Source organism: Cyprinodon tularosa, unplaced genomic scaffold, assembly GCF_016077235.1.
Source record: "Cyprinodon tularosa strain WSP-4 unplaced genomic scaffold, ASM1607723v1 ctg771, whole genome shotgun sequence".
Lineage (NCBI taxonomy): Eukaryota > Metazoa > Chordata > Actinopteri > Cyprinodontiformes > Cyprinodontidae > Cyprinodon > Cyprinodon tularosa.
Window position 1 is genome coordinate 322,016 of NW_024039531.1, and position 24,393 is coordinate 346,408.

At 38.9% G+C, this 24,393-nt stretch overlaps 1 protein-coding gene across 1 annotated transcript in view; it reads right to left on the reverse strand.

The window, feature by feature from the left end:
* LOC119773616 (mucin-17-like) overlaps positions 1-24,393 on the reverse strand; it is a 42,540-nt gene that overhangs the window by 244 nt on the left and 17,903 nt on the right. Inside the window, exons 10-13 of the mRNA XM_038270673.1 lie at positions 23,225-24,361; positions 20,907-22,925; positions 11,772-12,500; positions 144-6,690 (exon numbers count right to left, since the gene is read on the reverse strand). Coding sequence (XP_038126601.1) covers positions 144-6,690; positions 11,772-12,500; positions 20,907-22,925; positions 23,225-24,361 — 10,432 coding nt within the window. The remainder of the gene's footprint in view (positions 1-143; positions 6,691-11,771; positions 12,501-20,906; positions 22,926-23,224; positions 24,362-24,393) is intronic.

Here is a 24,393-nt window from a genome sequence, read left to right on the forward strand (position 1 = left end):
GTGTAAAAGACAAGACAGGAAGCATGCAAACAATGCAATGAGCTCTACGTCAAAGAGAAAACAAACATTTTAATAAATGTCAGTCTAAAGACATGCAGACCAAACAAAGTAACACAATACTTGAAAAGGATCTCCATACTTACCAGCTGAAAGTTTAGCAGCAGTTAGGTCCATGGCTGCATCAGAAGATCCACCAAAGTAGTCATTTTCAAGATTACAGAAGCGAAGACCTGTGTTTGTCAAATTGGTCTCTGACAACGATGCTTTCATTCCATTAGTCCCTTTTATTTTATACAGTCCAGCTTGATCTTCGAAGCCAAAATGGGTGTCGGGTTGAGTTGTTACTGGAGGTTGTGTTCTGCAGCTTCCAGTAAATGGTAGCTTGTAAATTACATCACAGCAAATGCTTCTTCTGCCAGCAGTAAGGTCAATTGGAACTCCATCATCCTCTAAAACTGAGGTCACCACTCCTGAGCCTGTATCAGACAATGCTACCATAGCTGTCACTGGTTTATAATTTGATAAATCCATGGCTCCTGTAGCCTCAAGAGATATAATGGGACTTTCATTGCCAGTAATTTTTTGAGCTGAAGTCAATGGCTGTTTTCCTCCAGATGTGACTAGAGCTTCAAAGGAAAGATTGATGGGTAGGTCCTGAGCTGTAGATACTTCATCAGTGAATGCAGATGGGGTCTTCACTGGTCTGTAAACAATTTGCGCAAGTGGTTCAAATGGTTTGTATGTTGATGTGGTGAGAGGCAAAGGTAGTGATGCAACAGGGCCCTGCAAATCAAGTGGTTTCTCTGCAGGAATATTGTATGAAGCAATCGTTGCAGTACATGTGACTATTGTGATACTATCAGTAACCACAGACAGTGTTGTTGCAGGAGTAAGCTCTGCACTAAGATTTACGATCTCGGACTGTACTGCAGATATATGACGTCCACTTGACTCAGAAGAAACAGATTGCCGACTAGACTCAGTTTGTGTCAGGTCCATACCTTGCTCGGTCATTTTTATGCCAGACTTGATAGTACGTAAATCAATAACATCCCCAGGATACATAATCTTGCTATTTTGTTTAGGCAAAGTTTGAACTTTTGATATGTCTGGTTGTATAGTGGTTGCTATTGGCTGTGGAGGAACCTGTTGAAGTTTTTCATGGACAACAGAAACAGTGGTCCGTTGCACTTCGGTGGTAACCACTTGAGTGACCCGACTAGATAAGCTTTCAGGGGGCTTGCCTGAGGTGGAAATCGATGAGGAATACATATGACTCCTACTAGATACCAGCTTTTCTGATCCTCTTATTTCTTGACTCTCAATTGACTCTTGTTGAATTTTGGTGATGGTTACTGGAGCTGCAGATGTACTCAGTGGAATGTGTGGAGCAGAAGGTATAGAGCTTCTTATGATGTTTGCTTCTTGAGTTATTGTCTGCAATGGATGATTATATTCAGATGGATAGATCAAGGATTCCTGTTGCTGTTCTGTTATTGGAATGGATTCCTTCTTGTAGAGGCTATGTGCTATATAACCACATGCTGAAACATCCTTTTCAGATGGCATATTAATTATTTCTGCAATCTGTTTTGGTTGTTGCATGGCAATGGATTCTTTTGTCCAGTGACCACTGTCCATGGATGTTAACTTTGAAAGAGTTTCGTTTTGAGTTTGCAACGGTGTTTCCTCCAGGGATATAGGATGTGACGTTGCTGTGACTGTGATTGTCCCATACTGCTGGGGAGTATAACTAATATCTGGGTATGTTTGAATTCCATGCAACAGATATGGCGGTGATTGACCACCACTTGTAATAGTCACAGCACCATGATCTGTAGGTTGTGGCATTACCTCAGGTACTTTAGAGGCCATAGTCACAACCACAGCAGCAGTGAGAGGATGAGGTACAGGAGACACTACAGCAGCCTCAGGTACCTTAACACCAGGGTCAGTAGAAACATCTTCTGTGCTATATTCAAATGTTGTAGGCAGTGGGATCTCTTCAGCCATAAGCTTCGACTTGTGTGTGAATTGGTGCTCTGTCACCACAACCAAATTTTCTAAAATTTGATCAATTTGTTGATTTGCAGGTTCAGATAGGGAGTATGCATCTTTAGAATTCCCTGGTATGTGTTCTTTTGTAGAGTGTACAACCACTTCAATTGCTGTGTCTGCTTCTTCAGCTGCAATTTTATGACTGTTGTCTGGCATTGCTGATGGAATCAGAACTTCCTCTGGGACATGATTACTTACATCTTGTTTTGTATTCTCAACACCCTGTACATCTGTTTGTGCTAAACATTTCTCATTATGATCAATTGGATATTGTGTAGGTGGTCTATGATGAACAACTACTTCTAAAAGTGTTTCAGGCTGCTGTGGTGCAACAGCTTCCCCTATACATTGTGGTTGCACAGTGGCAATTGATTTGGTTGACTGAAAAACTGGATCTTCAGTTAAAGTTTTTGGAGAAACTGTTACAATTTCTGTTATTACACAAGGTTGTTGAGATACACTTGATTGAAATTGATCAATTACAATGGATTGGTGTGTCAGATCGAGAGTACCTATAGGCCCTGTAGGCTTTGGCATTACTTCTGTTGTTGGATCAGGAGGTTTCTGGAGCTCATTAATTAACTCTTGTTGCTTCATAAAGGGTTTCTTGATAGTAGGCGCTACAGCATGTGCCATGATGCAGGCATTTTGATCCGATGACACTGTTATAACATCTGCAACAGGAAGTAGTGGGTGTATAGCAGAGGGCACAGAATTTTCCCTCATTTGCACTTTGGCAGTCACCATCTCAGATGTTTTCCCTTCCTCTGCTCCCGTAGCTGATATTTTTTTAATCTGGGGTTGATGGGTTACAGTGGGTACAGATGCCCGCCTAACTGCAAGCTGTGCTGAAAGGACCTCAGTGGGCGTCTTCTGCTCTGGTAGTGTAGTTTGAATGTCTGATCCTGTAGAAGGGGGTATTGATCCTCGCCTCACAGGTGCCTGAACTGTTATGGTCTCTGTTGGAGAACCTGGCTCAGATGGTAGAGTAATCACCACATATGTCTGTAAACATTTTGCATGTCTAGGGGACACAGGTGACTTGGGAGATGTTGCACCCAATTTAGTTTCCAAAGGTCTTGCAAGGCTAAGTGACAGGACTTTTGGGGGTTCTTTCATCCGAGGCAGTGTTGCTGCTTTGGGTGCAACAAGAGGAGGAGGGGGCTTAACATTCTCGCCTGGCTTGTGGGTGAAAACCAGGCCAGCTGGAATTAAAACAGGCTTGGGTGGTATGGGTGGGGGAGGCTTAGCAAGATGACAAGGAATTGACTCTGTTCCAGAAACAGTGTCGATTGATGCTATAGTGTTTGTGACTAGAGTGGGAACAGTGCTTCCAGTTAGTTCAGGTACAGAAGTTGGGTATGATAGAGTTTTGGCTGCAACATGGGGTACTTCTTCAGTTGATACAACCTTTTCCCCATATGTAGGTTTAGGTGGAAGTGGCGGAGCTGAGCGCAAAGGCACACCTGAAGTGTCTGTACTGACTGTATCATTCGTAGTTTCTTGACTACCACATATGTGTGAAGCAACGTTTGGTTCTGCATCATAACTACTCAGTTTGGTTTTTTCAAGAAGAGATTTATTTTCCATACTTGGAACAATAATGACTACATGGCCCTGTCTGGTTGGGGTCACAACTTGGGGAACAGGTACATTCCCTGATTGCACAACTTCCATTCTTCGTTGTATATCTACAACGACAGATTGCATTGGCGGGGCAGTCACTGCAGGTACCTTAGCTGCTACAGCTGGTATAACAGTCTTTACATGAGGCATCTCGTTAGTGGTCTCAGGTAATGAAACTGAAGTGGATCGAGGAGGGGGTGGAGGAGGAACTTTCTTTTTGACAATAGTAGTCGATGCCAGAGATGATATAATTCCCTGGTCAGGTTGAGCCTTTGCTGGGACCACCACTGTCCTCATTAATGGAACAGAATATTGTACAGGGACTGAATGTACTACGGTGGCCTGGGCTTGAGTTGGTGTAGTAATTAGGGCTGAGATTGGTTGTGGTGTTGAAACCAAATCTGGCATCTGGACTGTTAAGGGCTCGGGGCATGGCACATCAGAGGCTGTAGATGAGATTGTGTTCAATGAAGCTGCTGTTGTGACAACAATAGGTGTAGCTATGTCTTGGGCTAAAGGCTGGGCTGAGACAATGATGGGGGGTGGACTTTGTGCTGAGACTTGTAAAACAGCTTCAATGTTTATTGATACTTGTGATGGAGTGGAAACCAAATCTGGCATTTGAACTTTAGGGGTTACAGCAGATAAAGTCTCAGACAGAGGTGGGGGTTGGACTTTTGCTGAAGAAGGAATAATTTGAAGGTCCTCTGTCATTTGAACTTTAGATGGATCAGAAACTATATCTGGAATTGTGACTATAACAGTCACTGAGGGGGGATAAGGAACACATTTTGACGAAATTACTTCGCTTGTATTAGACAATGACGATTCTTCAACTAACTGATCTTTTATTAAAGTTGGAAGAGTTGGTGTGGACAGTGGAGTTGAATCAGATGAAATCGGTGTTCGAGCCTGAAATGAGGATGATGAGACATTTGAAGCCATACTTGAATCTGGAGCAGCTGGTGATGTTGGGGGAGATATTGGTGAAACAGATGAAGGTGTAGTTGTTAGTTCTGGGGCTGATATAGGAGTTGGAATCGGTTTTGGCTCTGGTATTTCACATATAACACCTATAGGCTCTATCTCATTAGAGTCAGACAAAGATGGACTTATGGAGTGATCCTCGTTGGTTTCAGAATCATCACTGGGAGTAATATCAGAGGAAATACCTATGGCATACTCATCTGCAAGACTATCATCCTCTTCTTCACCAGATGAGCACTGAGTAATCTTCAGGTCTGGTATTGGGAACAATGCCTTTCTAAGTGCAGGATCTTGAGGAACCATAGGCCTGATAAAAGTTATGGATGCACTGGGAGCACTATGAAAAACTGTTACATCAGTGCGCTTAGGGGGCTCAGAGGGGCGTGGGGGGGCTGGACGTTTCTTTCTCTTTGCTGGTAATTCACTTAAAGTATCCATAACTAAAGGAGATATATCCTTTTGTTCAGTGATCTGTGTATCTTCAGAAGGTATATCTTCACTAGATATGGTCACCACGCAAGTTTCAGCGTCAACAGGAAGCTCATGAACCACAGCCTCGATTGAGGAAGAATCCATTGCTGTCCAAGCCTGTTGAAATTCTTGCTCTATCATCATCAATTCCCTTTTCTTTTGCATCATCTCCTCATAAACCTCCTCTGGGGATCTGAGCTTTTTAATAGATTGTGAAGCTGTGTCAAACTGGGGTTCTTCATCTTGAGTCTCGCTTAGTTTCATTTCTGGCTCCTCCACTAAAGATTCATAAAGATAGTCCTCTATTGCCAGTCCTCCATAGAGTGGTTCAATATCAGGGGGACTTTCTCCTGGAATGGCTTTTGTTTTCTGAATGATTTCCTCGTATGCTTCTTCAGCACTCTTCAATGATTTTCCTACTGTGCCTTTTTCTTCAAATTGATCAGAAGGGGTATAAGGTATGACTGTTGTTGAAGGTTTCCGTCCTTTTTGTACAGCCCTCTTAATATCTGGTTCAAATTCTATACTGGCGGAACACTCAGTACCAGATTTTTTATTACGTTCATCCATGACAGTCACATGTCGTAGATCTTCTGTAGAGGACACATCGCTGAGTGAAGACAGATGTTTTTCATGATTCTTTGTCTTTTCTTCATCAGAGGAGTTATCTATAATAGAGAGAGGCTTAATCTGACTGTGTCTACCTTTACGATGCTGTCTTTGCTGACTAAATTTCTTTTTACATGGGCTACTATCACTGTCCTCCTCCAAAGATGAAACTGATGTAGGGGAAGACCCTGGAGTAATGCTTGAAACTTGAACACTGGATGAACCCTTTGACAATGATTCTGTGATACTCTCTATTTCTTCATCAGTGCTTTGTCGCTGCCTCATTACAGGAGTAGCTTTCTTAAAAGTAGTATTTGGAACAGTTTCTGGAATGTTTTGAGAAGTTGTATCATCCTTCTTGGACACTTCGGTCTGGATTTGAGAGTCAAGATCCACTTCATCCTTGTTAAACAAAGATTTAGATTTTATAGATGCATTGTCAAGTGTGTTGTCCTTCAAAGCTTCCACATTTTCCAAAGTGTTTTCTTTCTCATCTTCTGATAAAGACATGTAGCTCTCATCACCCATACCCAAAATCTGCTTGCGGATGAACTCATCATCTTCAATGGAAGAATCAGCCCCTTCAGTTTTCTCCTCACTGCTGGATGAAACAGTGCTGACCTTTAAGATCCTTGTTTGCATTCTAGGGGATGAGGAAGGTGTCACCTCACTTTCACTGCTCTCTTCCACTGCTTGGAAACTAAGACGCCGTCTCTCTGGTTTAACTCCCTCCTTTTCTGGCATAGAATAATCCACACTAGAATCACCTTTGTCTTGGTCATGTACCTTCCCCTCAGGTTGTTCCTGAAGTAGAGGTATAATCAGGGGTTGATCCTTATCATGCACTTCTTTTCCCAAGCTGGCTTTATTTGTTCCTTGATCAGTGTGAGAGTGAACCTTTTTCTCCTCTGCTGGATCTTCATTGGTGACACCTGAACCCTAAAAATAAATATATGAAAAATATTAGTCAATTTTTAATTAATTATTAAAAATGAGAAATTGAGACACACACACACACAAAAAAAAAACGGACTAAATAAACCTGACCCACATTAGACAGTGACGGTTTATATACAGTCCTTTTGAAAAACATTTGTTTTTTCTGTTGTGGTGCTAACCAAATATATTTCTAGATTTATTTGGAGACAAAAAAAAACAAAATTCAACAGCATCTGGTATTATACCCCTCCTCCCCCCAAAAAAAATAATTATTTCATCTTTATCAGTGCATATATACACTGAATACTTTGTTCTGTTCAAAGTTGATTGTGCTCAAAACAAAATCACATAAAAATAATCAACGGCAATCAAATGTATTAACCAATGGATGCCTGGACACTTGCACATTTATGGCCTACTGGCGGTCCTTATGCAGGGCTCAGGCAGTGCTCCTCCTGTTCATTCTTGCACAAAGGCGGAGGTAGTAGTCCTGCAGCTGGGTTGTCACCCTCCTATGGCCTCCTCCATAACTTATGTGTACTGGCCTGTCTCCTGTTAGTACCTCAAGCCATTGGTTTTTGACAGCCACCTGAGATTTAGTCTTAAATGTTGTCTTCAGGACGAAAACTATTATTAGTTTTAGTTGCATTTTAGTCATTACTTTATGTGATAGCTTTAGTCCAGATTTGGTCAACTAAAACTCAAGAAGGTTTTAGGCCCCGTCCACACGAAGTCAAAACGAACACGAAACGCTGATATTTTCCAAAACGTTTGCCGTAAAGACGGAGACGTAAAATAAATGTGAGCGTCCACACGAATGCATGAAAACGCTGCAAAATGTATGCCAGGCCTGTAAGTGGCGCTGTGGTGCCAAAGCAAAAATAAGCGACGAAATGTTGGGCATGCGCACTAATATTTATACATGGTTGCCCTGCGGGTCCATTTTCATGGTTAAGTCAAATTCAGGTGCTGAACTATGTCGTCGATATTGCTCTGTTCTTCCTGGAGATATTCCAGAAGAAGAAGATTCTGTTGTAAGCCCGACAGCAGGGTGAGTAGCATTAGCAGCAACGGCGCCATTGTTGTTGTGATACTGGTCGCGCATGCGTGTTTAGAGGCGACGCTATGACGCATGTGTGTGTGTAAAAAAAAATATGCGGTTAGAGCGTAAAGATGGAAACGCGAAAACGGCGTTTCGAAATCTTCCCACTCTGAAGGCTGAATAAAAAAAAGATCATTTACAGACCCCCGAAATGCCGGCTTCGTGTGGATGAGAGGCTGGTTTGGTGAAAAATTTGTGCGTTTAGGCCAGGGTTCGTCTTCGTGTGGACGGGGCCTTAGTCAGGTTTTAGTCAGTTTTATGTTGCAATTCAACAGTGCACCTTTACAATTTCAAATAACAACCAGATTCCTTACCAGACAGACAGCTCTTGACTAGATACTATAATTGCTTGAGATACAATAATTCCATGCAGCTCATCATTGCTGTTGGGCAGGTGACTTTGATTTATAAAAATCAAATGAATTTTTTTTAATTAATCCCCTACTTTATTGAAAAGTGTCTCACAAAAGTCTGTGATCCCCCCTGCAGAACCCCTCCTTTATTGAGTGTGTCTTACTAATTGCTAATAATTTCTACATGTGTTCTATTCCATTTGCACAACAGCACGTGGAATTGATTGGCAATCAGTGTTGCTTTCTAAGTGAACAGTTTGATTCCACAGAAGTTTGATTTTATTCAATTTATATTGTGTTGTTTAAGTGTTCAATTTTTTTAGCTGTGTATTTCATATTAATAACTGATTTAAAAAAAAGTTTGTAATGCAGAGGAAAATGTTATTCAGTATGTTGGTGTGTGAATTTATATAAACAGTGGGTAACGCAATCTGAAATATAAATCAGAATTGTATTTGGTTGTACTTATTGAATCAGATTAAAACCATTTTCCATACATATTTTGGTAGTTTTCCCTCTGTCCTCTTTTCACCTTTCTATAGGTTATTAAGACAAAGCAGTACTTCAGACATGGGGCTATAAGCTATATTAAGCTTTCATAGAGAAAATGTTTAAAAAGGTCAAAAGAAGAAAAAAAGTAATTGCTGTTGTTAGATTCAATGTCTTTCTCCACTGTTACTAAAAGGAAAAATAAATAAGTTAATTAAAGAATTCCCCGTTTAAGGTGGCTGCATGTTGGCGTAGCTATGCTAGCTTGATTCCAATGTTCCTAAGATAACTTCAGCTCCTCTGTTTGTGGATCAGTCAGTTGTTTTTATTTTTTCACCTCTAGGGCTTAATGCTTTGCAACTGGAGGTTTTTGGCTATTATGAGGCATAACAATAGCGACCATAGCAAGTTGTTTTTTTTTACACCTGAAAGCAGCTTATCAACATCTCTAAAGCTGATATAAAACTTACAAAAATAGAATACTTATAATAAATAATACTTCTTCCGCAAATACCGCAAGTTCCAGCTGTGTTGAAAAGGAGGCGCTGAGAATGCAGGGCAGGAGGAGAAAGAAGAGAGAGGAGCAGGAAATTTAACCTGCATTTTCCATCAATCAATTATGGGCATTGTGTGATCTTTACAAACAACTTTGAAAAACTGCAAGTCCCAGCAAAGATCCAGCCAGAATATAGGCAATGAAGTACTATGTGCTTTACTGAAATGTTGCAGGATCATATCCCTGACTGCAGCATCTCTCTGCCAGGCTTTCTGGCAAATTTAAAGAAGGCTGGTAAACTAAAGGGTGGTCGATTGGCAGTGCTTTTGAAAAACAGAGGGTGTCAGCTAGGATATGATACTGTGAAGATTTGTCTCTGCAGCCCAGTTATTAAACTGTTAACAGTTGTTTTCTTCTGTATTAATTGTCCAGAGTTAACCAGTGTTCCTTTTGTAACCTTTTACATACATTACTTTGCATGTGTAGTGATCGGTTCTGTTGTTGCTAAGCTACAGACACCACAGCCAAATGTGTTTGTGGCAATAACTGCTGATTTTATGCATACCTCCCTCTCAACTGTGTCAACATTTCAAAGGTTTGTCAGCTGCTCTACCAGAGAAAACGAAACTTTGTGCTTGCTTTATGCAGATGTTAGGGACTCTTATGTCTCTAATGTGAGACCTCCCCTTGGGAAATCAGTTTACATTCTTGTTTTTCTCTGCTTAATGTATAACCACCTCTATAAGAGACAAACTGCAAGGTTTTGATGCTATAGATTAGAAAGCATCATGTACACATCAATGCAATTGACTACATACATTTTTGTGTAGATAACAACTTCCCCAATAGAACAGTGAAAACATTCCCCAAATAATAGTTCTAGGATCACCAGTGACCTAGAGGAACTGATAACAAGAAAAAATATTCTTCAGGAAGACAGACAAGGACTTATTGAGGGGTAAATACGGGAGTAAATTAAAGTCAAAATAAGAGAGACTAAGTAGATATACAGGGAGAAGCTGGGAAGCAGGCAGATACAGAAGAATATCAGAGAACTCTAGAAAGAGCAATTGACTTAAGCACTTTCTTCAATAACTTCTGTTCAGGAAGAAGCTCAACATCCTTCTCTCAATGCCCACAATGGAACAGGCATTCCGCCCTCCTTTGACCCAAAGATTCTCTGCCACGCCTGAAATGTCAATCAAAAATGGACCCTCCTGCTTCTATGCATTTGTTCTCAGTCAAATCAAATTATGGTGCTGCTCAATTCGCTTTCAACCCATCTGTCTGTGTATGTCAAATAAAGAGGCAGCTGGAGACTGAATTGCAATATTTCACCAGGTCCAAGTGGTGTCATCCCCAGAGTTCTAAAGAACTGTGCAGAGCAGCTCTTGTGGGAGTGTATAGACCCCCTTCATCCTTTGTCTGAACAAGAAGACAGTTCTAGTAATGTAGAAAACCTACTGTCTTTTCCAGTACCAAAGAAACTCAGCCAACAGTCCTCAATGACTTTAGACCATTAGCTATGATATCACACATAACAAACAAAGGTCCCAGAGATACTTCTGTCGGACCACGTGAGCAAGCAAATAAGCAGTTATTAGTAACCTTTGCAGTTTGCATATTGGAGTTAAAGATGCCATCATAGAATTCCTGCAATAGAAAAGGCAGGCAGTACTGCGAGGATTATTCTATAATTTATCCAGTGCATTTAATACAATTCAGCTTGACTTTATCAGAAAATCAAGATGGCTCAGGTGGAGGTATCAACAACTGCCTGGATAAAAAAACTACAAGAAAAAATGACCACGGTCTGCAAAGCTGAAGGGTCACTTTTCTAAACAGGTAGTCAACAGTACAGAAGCACCACAGGAGATAGTACTTTTATCATTACTTTTTACTCTACACCTCCAAATTCTAGTATAAGATAGAGTCCTCTCAAGAAGCTGCGCCTGGGTGTAAAAAAAACTACTTGCTATGGTTGCTCTGGTTATGCATTATAACTAGTATACAAAAAAAAACAAATTGTCAAAATTATTCCAGTTTTCACACCAGAAACAAAAAACATAAAAAAATTAAAATCTAGTCAAATGTGTGCCCACCTTGAGCAGAGCAGAATTGAAGTGGCACCACTATTTTTCACATGTGGAACTTTCCTTTGACCACAGAATGAATGACTACAGAATAATTATAATTTACTCTAAGACAGGGGTGTCAAACTGGTTCCAGAAAGGGCCGTGTGGCTGCAGGTTTTCTTTCCAACCAAGCAATAGCACACCAGACTCCTATCATCTCATCAAGTGAGTCCAATCTGAACATGATGACATTATGAAATGACTGGAGTCTGGTGTGCTATTGCTTGGTTGGAAAGAAAACCTGCAGCCACACGGCCCTTTCTGGAACCAGTTTGACACCCCTGCTCTAAGACAAACCCAAGGTCACATTAACAGAAGGATTTTCTTTTCAAATCAGCTGCCCTTTTTTAGGGAAAATATAAAGTAATGCTGAACCGTGGTGTTTTAAATATAGAGCTAGTATTTGGTATTAAAGTCAGTTTAATCAAAAATGCAGTAGAATCTCTCAACCAAATGCCACAATTTGGTATGAATAACTTTAATATTCATTTAAGAAAAAAACTTACTTTTGTTACGGTCTCTGTAGACAGTGTCTGTGAAAGTTGAGTTGAGGAGATTTCTGCACCCTTTTCAGTCGCCTTATCCAGTTCCTTGCTGCCAGCTGCTGTTTTTCGCCCTGACTCTACTGCCAGCTCCTTTTCTGGCAAGGGTGGTTGCATTTTCTCCTGTGTAGAATATGTTGTGTCCATCAGCTTGATATGCTCATAAGTCTGCACCTCAGCACTTGTACTCCCTTCAACAGAGAGCTCTGGCTTTGCTTTTTGCTCTAGAACAACTTCAGACATTATAACCTCTTTAACAGTTTCCATGCAGGAAATGGTGTTTGACACGTCAGGCTCTGTTAAGAAAGATTCTTGAAGGGAATCTGTGAGAGAAAGTTTTTCTGGGACAACAGATGCACCATCTGCCATGGTGGCTAGGGGTTTTCTCTCCAGTTCATTTTCTGTGGAAGGAACAGTAACTATTGATTCCATCTTGGCAGGTTCTACATTTGATTTTACGTTTGGAAGTGTTTGTACATCCTCAACTGAAGGAGGAACAGGTTTTGTGGGTTTTGCTCCGGGTGTGGGCTCTGGTTTTATGGGTGAAGTTTCTGGATCTGTCATTCCGGAAACAGACGTCCCCAGGGTTTTAGCTTTGGCTGGCACAAGTGAAGGTTGGGACATTTTTCCTGAGTCTCCCAGCTGCCCTGACAAAGCTCTATCAGTTTGGCACGTCAAACACAGCCATTCGTTCTGTAAAAGAGAAAACAAAAGCAACATAATATTGTTAGAGCATCACTGTTCACAGTGATCTAGACACATCACAGATCCAAAAATACAATTTTCTTTTGAAGGGATTACACCAGACATAACAGCAGTGGTGTTAAAAGTACACACATTTGTTACTTAAGTAGAAGTATAGATACTGCAGATTAAAAATACTCTGGTTAAAGTTGAAGTATCAACTTGACCACTTTACTCAAGTAAAAGTGAAAAAAGTATGTACTCCAAAAACTACTTAAGATATAAAAGTATAAAGTAACCTTTAAAAACAACCAGCCAGATGCCACTATATGAATTAAAAGATCAATTTTACGACTATTTCAAAAAAATTCTTTTCGATATGGCCAAGAATGAAGGGGATCTTGTTGGTCTCCATCTCCCGATACGCTCTTGCCTGTGTTCAACCTTTCAGACATTTCAACATCTTTTTCTGAATCCGACATTGTAGCACGACATAGACAATTCACGTTTGCAGGTTGAAGAACATTTGTTTGCTTCTGATGATTTCCTTGGGCGTAAGCTCAAATTTGACGAATAGCTAACCAATGAGTGTTTGCGTTATATGACTCATCCAATTACACTAGTTTTCACTAGATGTGTATGCCGCCGATGATTAAAAAAATTAAACCGGGGTAACCAATTAAAAATCAGCGGGGTCCGTATAAAGAAATTTATCAACCAGTAAATGTCCGGAGACATTTTTAATGATCTGTTACTTTAAACAGAATTTAACACTGAAATGAAATTAGGTGTTTATGCATCCATATTATACATTCATTTTTAAATAAATAAAAAAATATATATATAAAAAAATAAAAAATAGAAAATCATTCCATTTTAAAATCTAAAGTTTTTTTGAAGTAGAGAACAACAATCTTTCAGTTTGGTTTATGGACAATTTCCTGATTCACATTTTTTTTTTTAAACTCCTGAACTGACTGTTTTTTTTTCTTTTTTCAGGCTTAATGAGAGCAGTGGGGTTTAGGCTGCCCTGCAAGGCTTTAAACCTGGGTTTAAATGGCGACAAAGTCATTCTCAAGCACATATCAAGGTGCTAATTTTGAGCCTGGATTGATATTTATTTTTGATTGTGTTCATTGTGGTGAAGAATCCTGCTTTACAGCAGCAGGTTGAGCCAAACATACTCAAAATGTGCAGGGTCCGCTCCGGTCCGGCCAGGTCAAGATCCGCTATTGCAATCGCACCAAACGGGAAAAAGAACAGCGAACTATTGGTGCTTCAACATACCAGGGAGCAGATTTCTCATCTCCATCAGAAATGGCACATATGCTGAATGCTGATGGGGATTTTTTTTAATATGTCATATTAAATTAAGCATTCATTTCTGCATGTTTTTCTCCTACGAATTTAATGATAATATAGCATGTGCTCTCCTCGAGCTCTGAGGATAGGTCAGAGGGCAGCAATACGGGAGGAACAGCGGAGGCTGTAGGCTTTGCTTTTCGCAGGAGGTCTGGAGAGGAGACGCGGCGCAAGTGACGTTTAGACACTGTCGACAGGCAGCATGTGGTAATTTATAGATGTTTTAAATTAGGCTGGGTCCGGATTAGCCTGCAGGGGGATCCAGATCCAGACTGCAGTCCTCTAATCCATTACCTCTGCATTAAACTGAAGCCAAGAGTAACAAGTAATGTTTGTTTTAAAAATGTAAGTAATAGAAAGTACAGATACTCGTGTGAAAATGTAATGAGTAGAAGTCAGAAGTAGGAGGAAAAAAAAGTAATAGAGTAAAGTATAGATACCTAAAAAGCGTACTTAAGTACAGTAACGAAGTATTTGTACTTTGTCACTTTACACCTCTGGATAGCAGTAACTTAAAGGTATTGTGCAGGACTTTCTTCAAGACCCACCCTCTCCTCTTAAAAAAAAAAAAAGCATGCGCGAGAGCATGCTCGAACCCATTTCTCCTTGTGCAAGCTCTGTTTAAAAGTTGCCGTTCTCTTGGCTCATATAAGCTTACTGTGCCCGAATGTCCACCCTAACCCCTAAATCCTTCAATCACTGTATAGAACGGGGACCACAGTATATAGTTAACTTTATTGCAAACTCAATTAACTGAACAACGTTCGGACAGATGATCACTGCTTTTTTTTTTCTTCTGATCACTGCTTTTTGCTCCGTTGGTCACGTAACTTCTCCTTGACTGCATGGTGCTTGCGCCATCTTGGTTATTACTTGCCGCTGTCAGGTAACGACAGCCTATGGCAACAGTGGGCTGCTGTGACAGGAAAGCTCTCTGTGCGAGGAGAGCTCTCTGTGCAAAGCATTTCAGGATATAGCTGCCCTGTCTGTGGCCTTTATTTTTTTCTCATACACTTCGTAGATACTTATAAGTTATTCATACAATGAACATTATCCATAGGTTTCTTGTTAATCAATCTAAAAAAATAATCCCTAATTAGTATTAAGCCCTTTCAACATTTTCTGAGTTGCTTTTTAAGTCTTTCAGGACAGAACAACCTCCTCGCCATCATCTGGCTATGTACAAAGTTTCTAACTTAGATCTGAGTCAGGACTTTACCTGGGGAACCGTATGAAGCTGACACCCCATCCACAAGAAAAAAACTTGGAAAATTTAAATGAACGATTAGTGCTTCATTATTGCAGATTTTGTTAGTTAAAATGGTAAATATTGCTACTTTTGCTAAAAATAACAAACACTATTTTTTTCAGTTAATCCAGAGGTCATGATCCCCCCACTGGTCTCGGAATTCAACCAAAGCAGTCTACTCTTTTAATGCCCCAGTAGTGATGATTTTTGCAGTGAAAACTTTTCTTCTTTGGTTTTTATAACATAATATATTTTTTATTTCAGCTGATGGCGTTATTAAACAAACCAATGTAGATAACTTTTTTTAGTTCTCCCTTTAGTTCTCCCCCTGTTAATGTGAAACTTTAATTTGGGCTATTGTGGTTTCTAAGCAATACTTTGTAGAAATCACCAAATTCTACCCAAATTAATTCCATCTGTAGTCTGCACTAGACCTCATCACCACCATCACAAAGAAATTATTCACCATCAGTCCTTATTATGATGTTAAAATTTAGCTTGAATTATTTGGAGTTGTGATACTGTTGTATTTACCTTTATTTCTTTAAAAAGACTCAGAGCAGGAAGTGAATGTCTTATTCAATAATATGACCAATTTCATAATTCCCAGCCAATACTTTATTCCCCCCAAATAATAATAATAATAAAAAAAATTAAATATCCTTAGTGTTTATATTTTCTTTGTGTCTAAATCCGAAGCGAAGGCTGCCTTCAATTGTTGTGATGGTTGTGCTTTTCCAGAAATGAATGGTCATAGAGCACAATGTCAGGTTTCACATGTTGTTTCTTTGTAGTTTCAGTTGTAAGATTTTGATGAAAATGCTCTGCGGTTGCTATATGTAGCAACTGATTCAAATGGAAGGATCTGAAATCAGAAACAAGAACAGCACTAACAAAGCACTGAAAATGTAGTCCTCTTCGGTTGTATTGGTGCACTCTGCTCAGATGGGGATGCCATCAGCTGCATAAAAATGGCAGCAAAAATTAAGGTTTTAACTGCACAAATGTGCACAAACAAATCACTTTACAAGTAGGGCACTTTCTGCACCCTATGATGCTGGGGGCATGCCCAATAGGGCCACTCTCAATATAATGTGTATATATATATATATATATATATATATATATATATATATATATATATATATATATATATATATATATATATATATAGGATGAAAGCTTATTAGAATCATACAGAGCAACTGTGTCGTCTTGTTTTACAATACTAGATAGAATTGCATTGTTATCTGCCTTCTCTCTTGATCTTGGACATCTAAATATGTAGTAAAGAGCATACTGAAAAGCAAATGTTAAACTTCCTTCACTCAAAAACACTGTCCAACCAAAAGCATTAACAGCATAGCGTAGTAGTTCTTAAATAGAAATATTTTGGCCAGTCACAAAAAAACTTATCATTATAAGTATTACTATTAATTTATCAAGTCAAATCCTAGATATGTTTTTGCATCTTAACCACATCACCACCTATATGGTTCTTGGAAATGTACGATTACCTTTTTGTTTTTATTTGACTTATGAGGAATAGGCAAGATCTCCTTGCAGAGAGCAATAAAAAAAGATGTCCTCACAGACTGCTGTGTGATTAGCTTTTGCTGCACCTCTGAATGTTAGCTAAAGCATAAACAAGCATCAGCTGAATGTAATTTTGAAGTTTGTCTTTTATAATTAAACCGAGATAGGGTTTTTACCGGAAATTCCTGAAATGAGACTATTACTATATTCAGCTAGTAATGTTATGATCTTTTAGTCCAAGTAATTTTTTTTTTTTTTTTTTAGAGTCAGGAAGGTTCCTATTGATTTTTTTTGGCAGTGCTGTTGGCAATTACATTATACTAGGCTTAATGCAACTCCAAAGTTTTTATATATTAATGCTTGGAATAATGTAAAAGTTTACCTGCTAATCTGTGATAAGCAGATTGTTTTATTTTGCATTTGCAGCTCTTTTAGGAAACTTCACTATAAGGCAGAGCATATTTTAGAAAACAGTAACAGTAAAAAAAAAAACAAATCTAAAAAAGAAAAAAACGAGACAGGCTCATGTAATATGTGTGACTGCAGCTTGAGGGACACATGAAACTGTAACCTTATAGTTGAAAAAAAAAAAAACATTTTAAAGGGGTATATTGCAGCTGTATGAAATAAATTAAATAATATAAATACATTTTCTTTTACCTGGCTAGTCTCTACACGGATTTCTAGTAGAAAAGAGAATTCAGCTGCAATAATAAAAATTAAGTCTCATGCAGAAACTTGGTTAAAAACTTCTCCAGCAGATAATGTATATGATGTACTGTATTTTCTACAAAGTGAATGCTTATGTAGGAATATATATATAAAAAAAACATAAACTTTGCTTCCTCTTAGAGAATTATTTTCATTATTCTCTTTAATAGAAAATTAGTTTGCCACATCAATACTTTTATGTAGGTTTTTAATCATAAAAAATATATCAATAATATTTTGAAGATTAGGAAAGAAACTAATGGATTTTATGGTTTTGTTTCTTTAGTTTCTAATTAGAATGCCTATTTCAATTTGGTTTAAAGTTTTTTTTTATGGCTGGGATCACCAACATGGGGCCCACAGGCACCAAGGGGCCCTCAAGGACTACATAGTGTGCCCACAGCATCTTCTGAAGACAGCACAATCCACAAGTGGGTTAAATTTGAAAATTTATCTTATTCTGTTGCTCTTCTTTTTTATTCTAATCTTCATTTATAGGAATTTCAAACTGACAATATCTAGAAGAAAATTATACATTTAAATAAGCATAAAAATATGTTTATTATGCATGAAGTTAACGCTGTAAACGCTGACTCCTCCATTCATAGGTCAGTATTAGTAACCCTTCCTATGAATCAGCACACATGAAGTACCTCTCAGCCTTAAAATGGTTGGTGATCCCTGCTTTATGGATTGCCATTTCTCAACATGAGTATTCGTAACATGCAAATCCATGGATCAATTTTGATGTTGTAGACTACATTTTAGGACTTGCTTGTATTTCTTACTACCTTTTGAATGTGTATCTAATACAAAAATGAAAAAGAATATAACTATTTTTATTATTTTACAGTGGCTGTTCAATGTAAACTGCAAAGCTATGTCATGAATTTGCCAGTTGCTGAAGGGATTAGGAATATCCTAAGAGACTATGTTCAGCTGCTGTTAGGTGTAAACAGTAGCTTCAGCTAAACCCGAAGCTTTTCACCCATGACTGCACAGTAAAACTTCAGGCTTGAATGTTGTTTCATCACTTTAGATAATTCTTTAACTAAAATATACCATGTAAGGTATTTAGTTATAGACTGTAATTTCAAATATGAATGCACTTATTTACATCCATTGCATATATTAATCCTCATAACTTGTAACCTTGTTCATCAACAGCATTTTCTGCATCTTTGAAAATATTAACAGACATTAGATTTTTTGTCTTTTCAACCAATGCAAAATGTACAACCATAAAGCTACCATACCAGAATTCAGCATCCACAAACAGGCCGATTCTGTCATGACACACGTGTGCCCTACTTATCAGATAACAGTCAGTCTAAGGTTTTTAACAGCATCAGCAGTAGCAAAACAGAAAACACAGAGAAATGGATAGAATTTCTCCTCGCACTTGCCTAAGGCAGACTCCTCTTACAAACATTACAAGTCCTTTCAAATTGTATAAGTGTGCATTTCTGACTCTTGTTTAAAAAAGCTCACCAAAAAGTAACTATAGAAAACTGGCAAGCATAAAGGCCACTAAAGGAGAGTAAGCTTTTTTTATGCCCAGCTCTGCCAGGGCCTGGCTAATTCTGTTTTGCCTAGAGGGATATATCTGCACTGTAAACACAGCAGAAATATATGTTGGTCCCTTCCCTAGATCAGTTTTTATTTTTAGGCTCTTGCATTCTCTGGTGTAATTAAACAAAAGGCAATGTGCACATCTGCAAGTTCTATAATATTTCTATATAAGAACCTGTTATTAAGGCTGAATGTGTTCTGGTGAATCATATTTTACTCTACAAAATCAAATAAAGTAACAGCATCCACTCATCCATTTTCAACAGAAAGTAACAGCTATTGTATCTAGAGAAGAGATTGAGCAAAAGACAGAGGAGAACTTGGATAAATAGCCACATAAGCACACACTTATATCTAAGGATAACTCAGAGCAAATGGCTTAACTCGTTTTTATTTATTTCTTTTTTTTTGTGTGTGTGAGTAGAAGTTTAAGGATATAGAGAAAGAACACACATAGGGAGGGTTCCTACAAACTCCCCTAGGCAGAAATTCATACCTGGTACCTTCTTTGATCTCAGAATTTTGTTGTTTGGTGTATCAGAGATTATTCCTATCCCCAAGACAGTATCTGTCAGTCAATATTCTGTCAAATGCATTTACTAAATCTTTTTAGCTTGCTTATTTAGGATGCCACTGAAAAAAAACAAACAAACTGAAACTACCTAAGAATAACAAGTAGACATGGGCACACATACATTCATCAGCCATAGGCTGCCTATGTAGAAACAAATACATGTATGTTGTTTCAACTGCCATACAAATAAGGGATAACAGCTGAAACACTAGAAGCCATTGATACCAGACAGAACAGACTGACAAGAAATGTCAGAGTCAGTGATGCAGGATGGATGGATGATGGATGGACAGATGGAATGTATCATGTTTTTTTTTGTCTTAATCAATTTCACCCCCTCTTATTGGCATATCACATAGATTTGCCATCTCAAATCTCTCAAAAGGTTTGGAGTTCTCTGACTCCTGGTCTCCAGTGGCAGCAGATCCCATCTCACTAATGCTGTTGCACAACCATCAATCATCCCTTTAATACTTTTTCCATACTGCCAGTCTGTCGACAATGCAGTTGCATAACAAATCTGACCTGCTGAGTCAAGAAACAAAAGCCACAAGACAACCCTCATGCACTGGGTTATGTAGCATGTTTTTCTTTTAAAGAGATCAATCAAAGATTATGATAGAATATCCTTAGATCAAACAATGATAATGTTTAAAGTCAATCTATAACAAAATCTAAGCTGAAAAGTCTTAAATGTCCAAAATGTCAAGTATCTACAATGCCTCTGTTTTAAGCTGCACTCTCAACTTTGCGTTCAAGTAAAATATACTGTTATTGATAAATTGTCAATAAATATTTCATTAAATATTCCATTAATTAAATAGCTATCACCATTAAATACAAATCTATATTTAAATAATATTGACCTTATTATATTTCAAGATTTTTTATAATTCAGATGCTTATTAATCATGTAATTATGTAATTTATTTATTTATTAATTTCATAATGGAGTATTATGTTTTGATGCTTTTATTTTGTAAAGCTACATTATGTTTTAAGTGACTTTTATTTGCGTGAATATAAGAACATGAAATAAAAGGAGCTTAAAAGGAAAAATGTAAAGGTAAAGTAGCTTTGCAAAAAAAAAGTCTCACAAAATAATACCCCATTATGAAATAAATAAATAAAAAATAAATAAAAAACTTAAAACTTCTTTGAATAAATAAAAAAAATCTTGAAATCTCATTAAATGAAATAGGATTAAAAATTGTTTCAACATATTTATTTCATTTTATTCAATGGAATATTTATTGCCCATTCATAGCAATATTTATTAATATATTTTTTAAAGAAACAGCTCTCCATAAAATTTAGTACTATTGTTATTCAAGATTTAAGGTTATTCATATAACCAATCTTTGCATTATTTATGGGAAAAAAATGCAGAAATGAGAAAACTTGGACTTACTTCTGAAGTGTGAGGCATTGGATTAAATCCACAGAAATTGCAAACTGTGCTTTTGCATTCAGTGCAGGTGTTGTAATTTGGAGTATCTGTTGATCCCACATTAAGTGCAGCTTTACAAAGAGGACAGGTGGACACAGCTGGTATAGGAACAATGTTGTTCAGCTTTGCAGGTATTGGTTGAAACTTTTCTTCTTTTTCTTGCAGTAATGTGGTAGGTCTTGTCTGTTGGGGTGGCGGAATAGGCTTGTCTTGTGGAGGTGGTGGGGCAGGTTTGTCCTTTTGAGATGGTGGAGTAGGCTTATCTTGTGATGATGGTGGGGTAGGCTTGTCCTTTTGAGATGGTGAAATAGGCTTCTCTTTTGATGGGAGTGGAATATGCTCCTCCTTTTGAGAAGATGGAATAGGCTTGACTATTGGAGGTGGTGCGGTAGGCTTGTCCTTTTGAGATGGTGGAGTAGTCTTCTCTTGTGATGGTGGTGGGGCAGGCTTATCCTTTTGAGGCGGGAGAATAGGCTTCTCTTGTGATGTGAGTGAAATATGCTCATCCTTTTGAGATGATGGAATAGGCTTGACTTGTGGAGGTGGTGGGGTAGGCTTGTCCTTTTGAGATGGTGGAGTAGGCTTGTCTTGTGATGGTTGTGGAGTAGGCTTGTCCTTCTGATATGACGGAGTAGACTTCTCTTCTAATGGGATTGGAATATGCTTGTCCTTTTGAGATGGTGCATTAGGCTTGGCATGCAGGGGTTTATCTTGTTGAAGTGGTGGAGTAGGCTTTTCTTGCTGTAAGGGTAGAATAGGTTTGGCCTGTGGAGGTGGTGGAGTAGGTATTACGTGCTGTGGGGTAAGAATAGGCCTGTCTTGTGGAGGTGGTGGGGTAGGCCTGTCCTGTTGAGATGGTGGAGTATGCTTTTCTTGTGAAGGTTCTGGAGTAGGTTTATCCTTCTGAGATGGTGGAGTAAGCGTCTCTTGTGATGGGAGTGGAATATGCTCATCCTTTTGGGATGCATTAGGTGCATTAGGCTTGGCATGCAGAGGCTTATCTTGCTGAGGTGGTGGAGTAGGCTTGTCTTGTGATGGTTGTTTAGTAGGCTTGTCCTTATCTTGTTGAGGTGGTGGAGTAGTCTTCACCTGTGGAGGTGGAAGGGTAGGTTTTTCTTTCTGTGGAGGAAGAATAGGCTCAGCCTGTGGATGTGGAATAGCAGGCTTATCTTGTGATGGTTGTGGAGTAGTCTTATCCTGTTGAGAGGTTGGAGTAGGTTTGGCCTGTTTAGATGGTGCAGAAGGCATGTCTTGTTGAGGTGGTGTAGTACCCTTGTCCTCTTGAGGTGGCTCCGATTTCTGGGGAGCAGGTATTTTTGTCTCTTTGGCAGGTGTTATCTTTGGAGATACTGGGGGTGTAGGTTTAGGAGAGGTGGTTGCTGTGGTGGACATTTTCCTTGGAGTTGGTGGTGTAGTTTTAGGTTCATCCTGAACAGCAGAGGTTATCAGTGTAGATGCAGAACTTAGAAAAGATGAGCCAAAGCCAAACATTTTCCCACCCACAGACTCAGCAGATTTTGCTGCTGCAGCTGCTGTTTTAGGGGCTCCAAAGCCAAAGAAGCCCCCAGATTCTTTTTTAGTAGACTGAACTGGTGGAGCCATTTTGGTTTGCTGCGGGACCAACTTTCCAGGTTGTTGTTGTAGTTTTCCACCCTCTTGTTTTGTGATATCTGGTTTTTGCTCTTGCTTTGCATTTTGAGGACTCTTAAGTTGTGGTGGTTTCTCATCTTGTTGCAGGTTGGAACCTGGAACCACCGGTAATGTTTGCACAGAATCTTGCTGAGGTGTAGCAGCATTTTGCAATGAAGTTGTAGCTTTCATGGCTTCTCTCTGATTGTTCTTATTTACTGTAGGTTTCTCCTTCTGCACAAGAGGAAGCTGTGTGTCGCTCTTTATCTGTTTTCCCCCAGGAGATACAGTGGATTCAGACACTTTTAGGGCCCTCTGCATCTGGCAGTTTAGACAGAGCCATTCCTTTACCTGAAACAAGCAAATAACATAAACAGTTTTTGGAAAAAGAACATTAGAGGGGTCATCATAACCACAAGAACAATTGTATTTTTACTACAGTCAATATTGAGAATACAAGATAAAACTTCCATGGACTAAGATAGAAAACAAATAATTCATGCACAAGAATACAAGAGTTATTACAATTATAATCCAAAAGAATACAAAATACCAAATGTAATCATCAATTTCCATTGCTTGAATAAGATATAATGGGGTTACGTTAAATCAAACAACTATAAGTGTAACTTTTTGGAGATGATTCTTACCTCTGATATATTTGAAACTGCATCAAATCCACATTGCTTGCACACAGTAGTCTTGCATTCAGTGCAAGTGTTGTAATTTGCAGGGTGTTTAGTGTCAAAATTAAGCTTGATCTTACATATTGGGCACATTATCTGATCTGACTCTGAAGTATCTTGCTTATTTGTTTGAGCTTTAGAGACTTCTGATGGTGACTTGGTCATTTTGACTTGTTCAGCTGGGGGGATTTTATTCTGCTGATGTCTTTCTGATTTCTTGTCCTCATTCCGCTGCACAGGAGGTCCTTTGTCAGGCATTGCAGGTAATGTTTTAGGAGAGGCTGGTGGTGTAGGCTTTGGAGAGACTCTCTCTGTGGTTGACATCTTACGAGGAGTAGGTGGCGTAGTTTTAGGTTCATCATGAACAGCTGCAGTTATCATATTAGAGGCAGAACTTAAAAAAGATGAACCAAAGCCAAACATCTTTCCAGTCACAGACTCTGCAGGTTTTGCTGCTTTAGGCTGTGTTTTGGGAGCACCAAAACCAAAGAAGTTACTTTGCTCTGCTTTTACAGCCTGAACCGGTGGTGGTGCAGACTTGATGGCAGAGCTCTCAGGTTTTGGAGTTTGTGTTGGGGGTTGCTTCACCTTATTTTGTTCTGGCAAAGAAACAGACTCATTTGCAGGTGAAGCTTGTTGAGGCTTTTGGAATAATGAGCCTCCTTTCAGCTGATCTGTTGAAACATCAGTTTTAGGAACAGGAACTTTTTCAGTTTCTTGCTTTATTGCAATTGGCAGTGCGTTTGTCTCATCTAAACATGGCTTTTGTAAAGTTGTTGAACCATCTGCTTTTGTGGCAGTCAGGGAATCACTTTTATCAGCAGTTGAAACAGTTGAATAAGGATCCTCTTTTGCTACTCCACTAACAGGACATATTTCTGTTTCTCTGGCAATAATGTTGTTAGCAAAGTCATTACTCAGAGTCACTGGGTCAGAAATCTCTTCCTTGGAAACACCTACTCTTTGGGTTTCTTTCTTCTGTATATTGGCTGGGATCTCTTTAATTGGGGAAGGTTGTGTTTTGATCATGGGGAGGCCTGGAGGTTCAGAAGCTCCAAGAGCTCTCTGCATTTGACAGTTAAGGCACAGCCATTCCTTTGCCTGTAAACACACAAAAAAAGCAATAATAGATT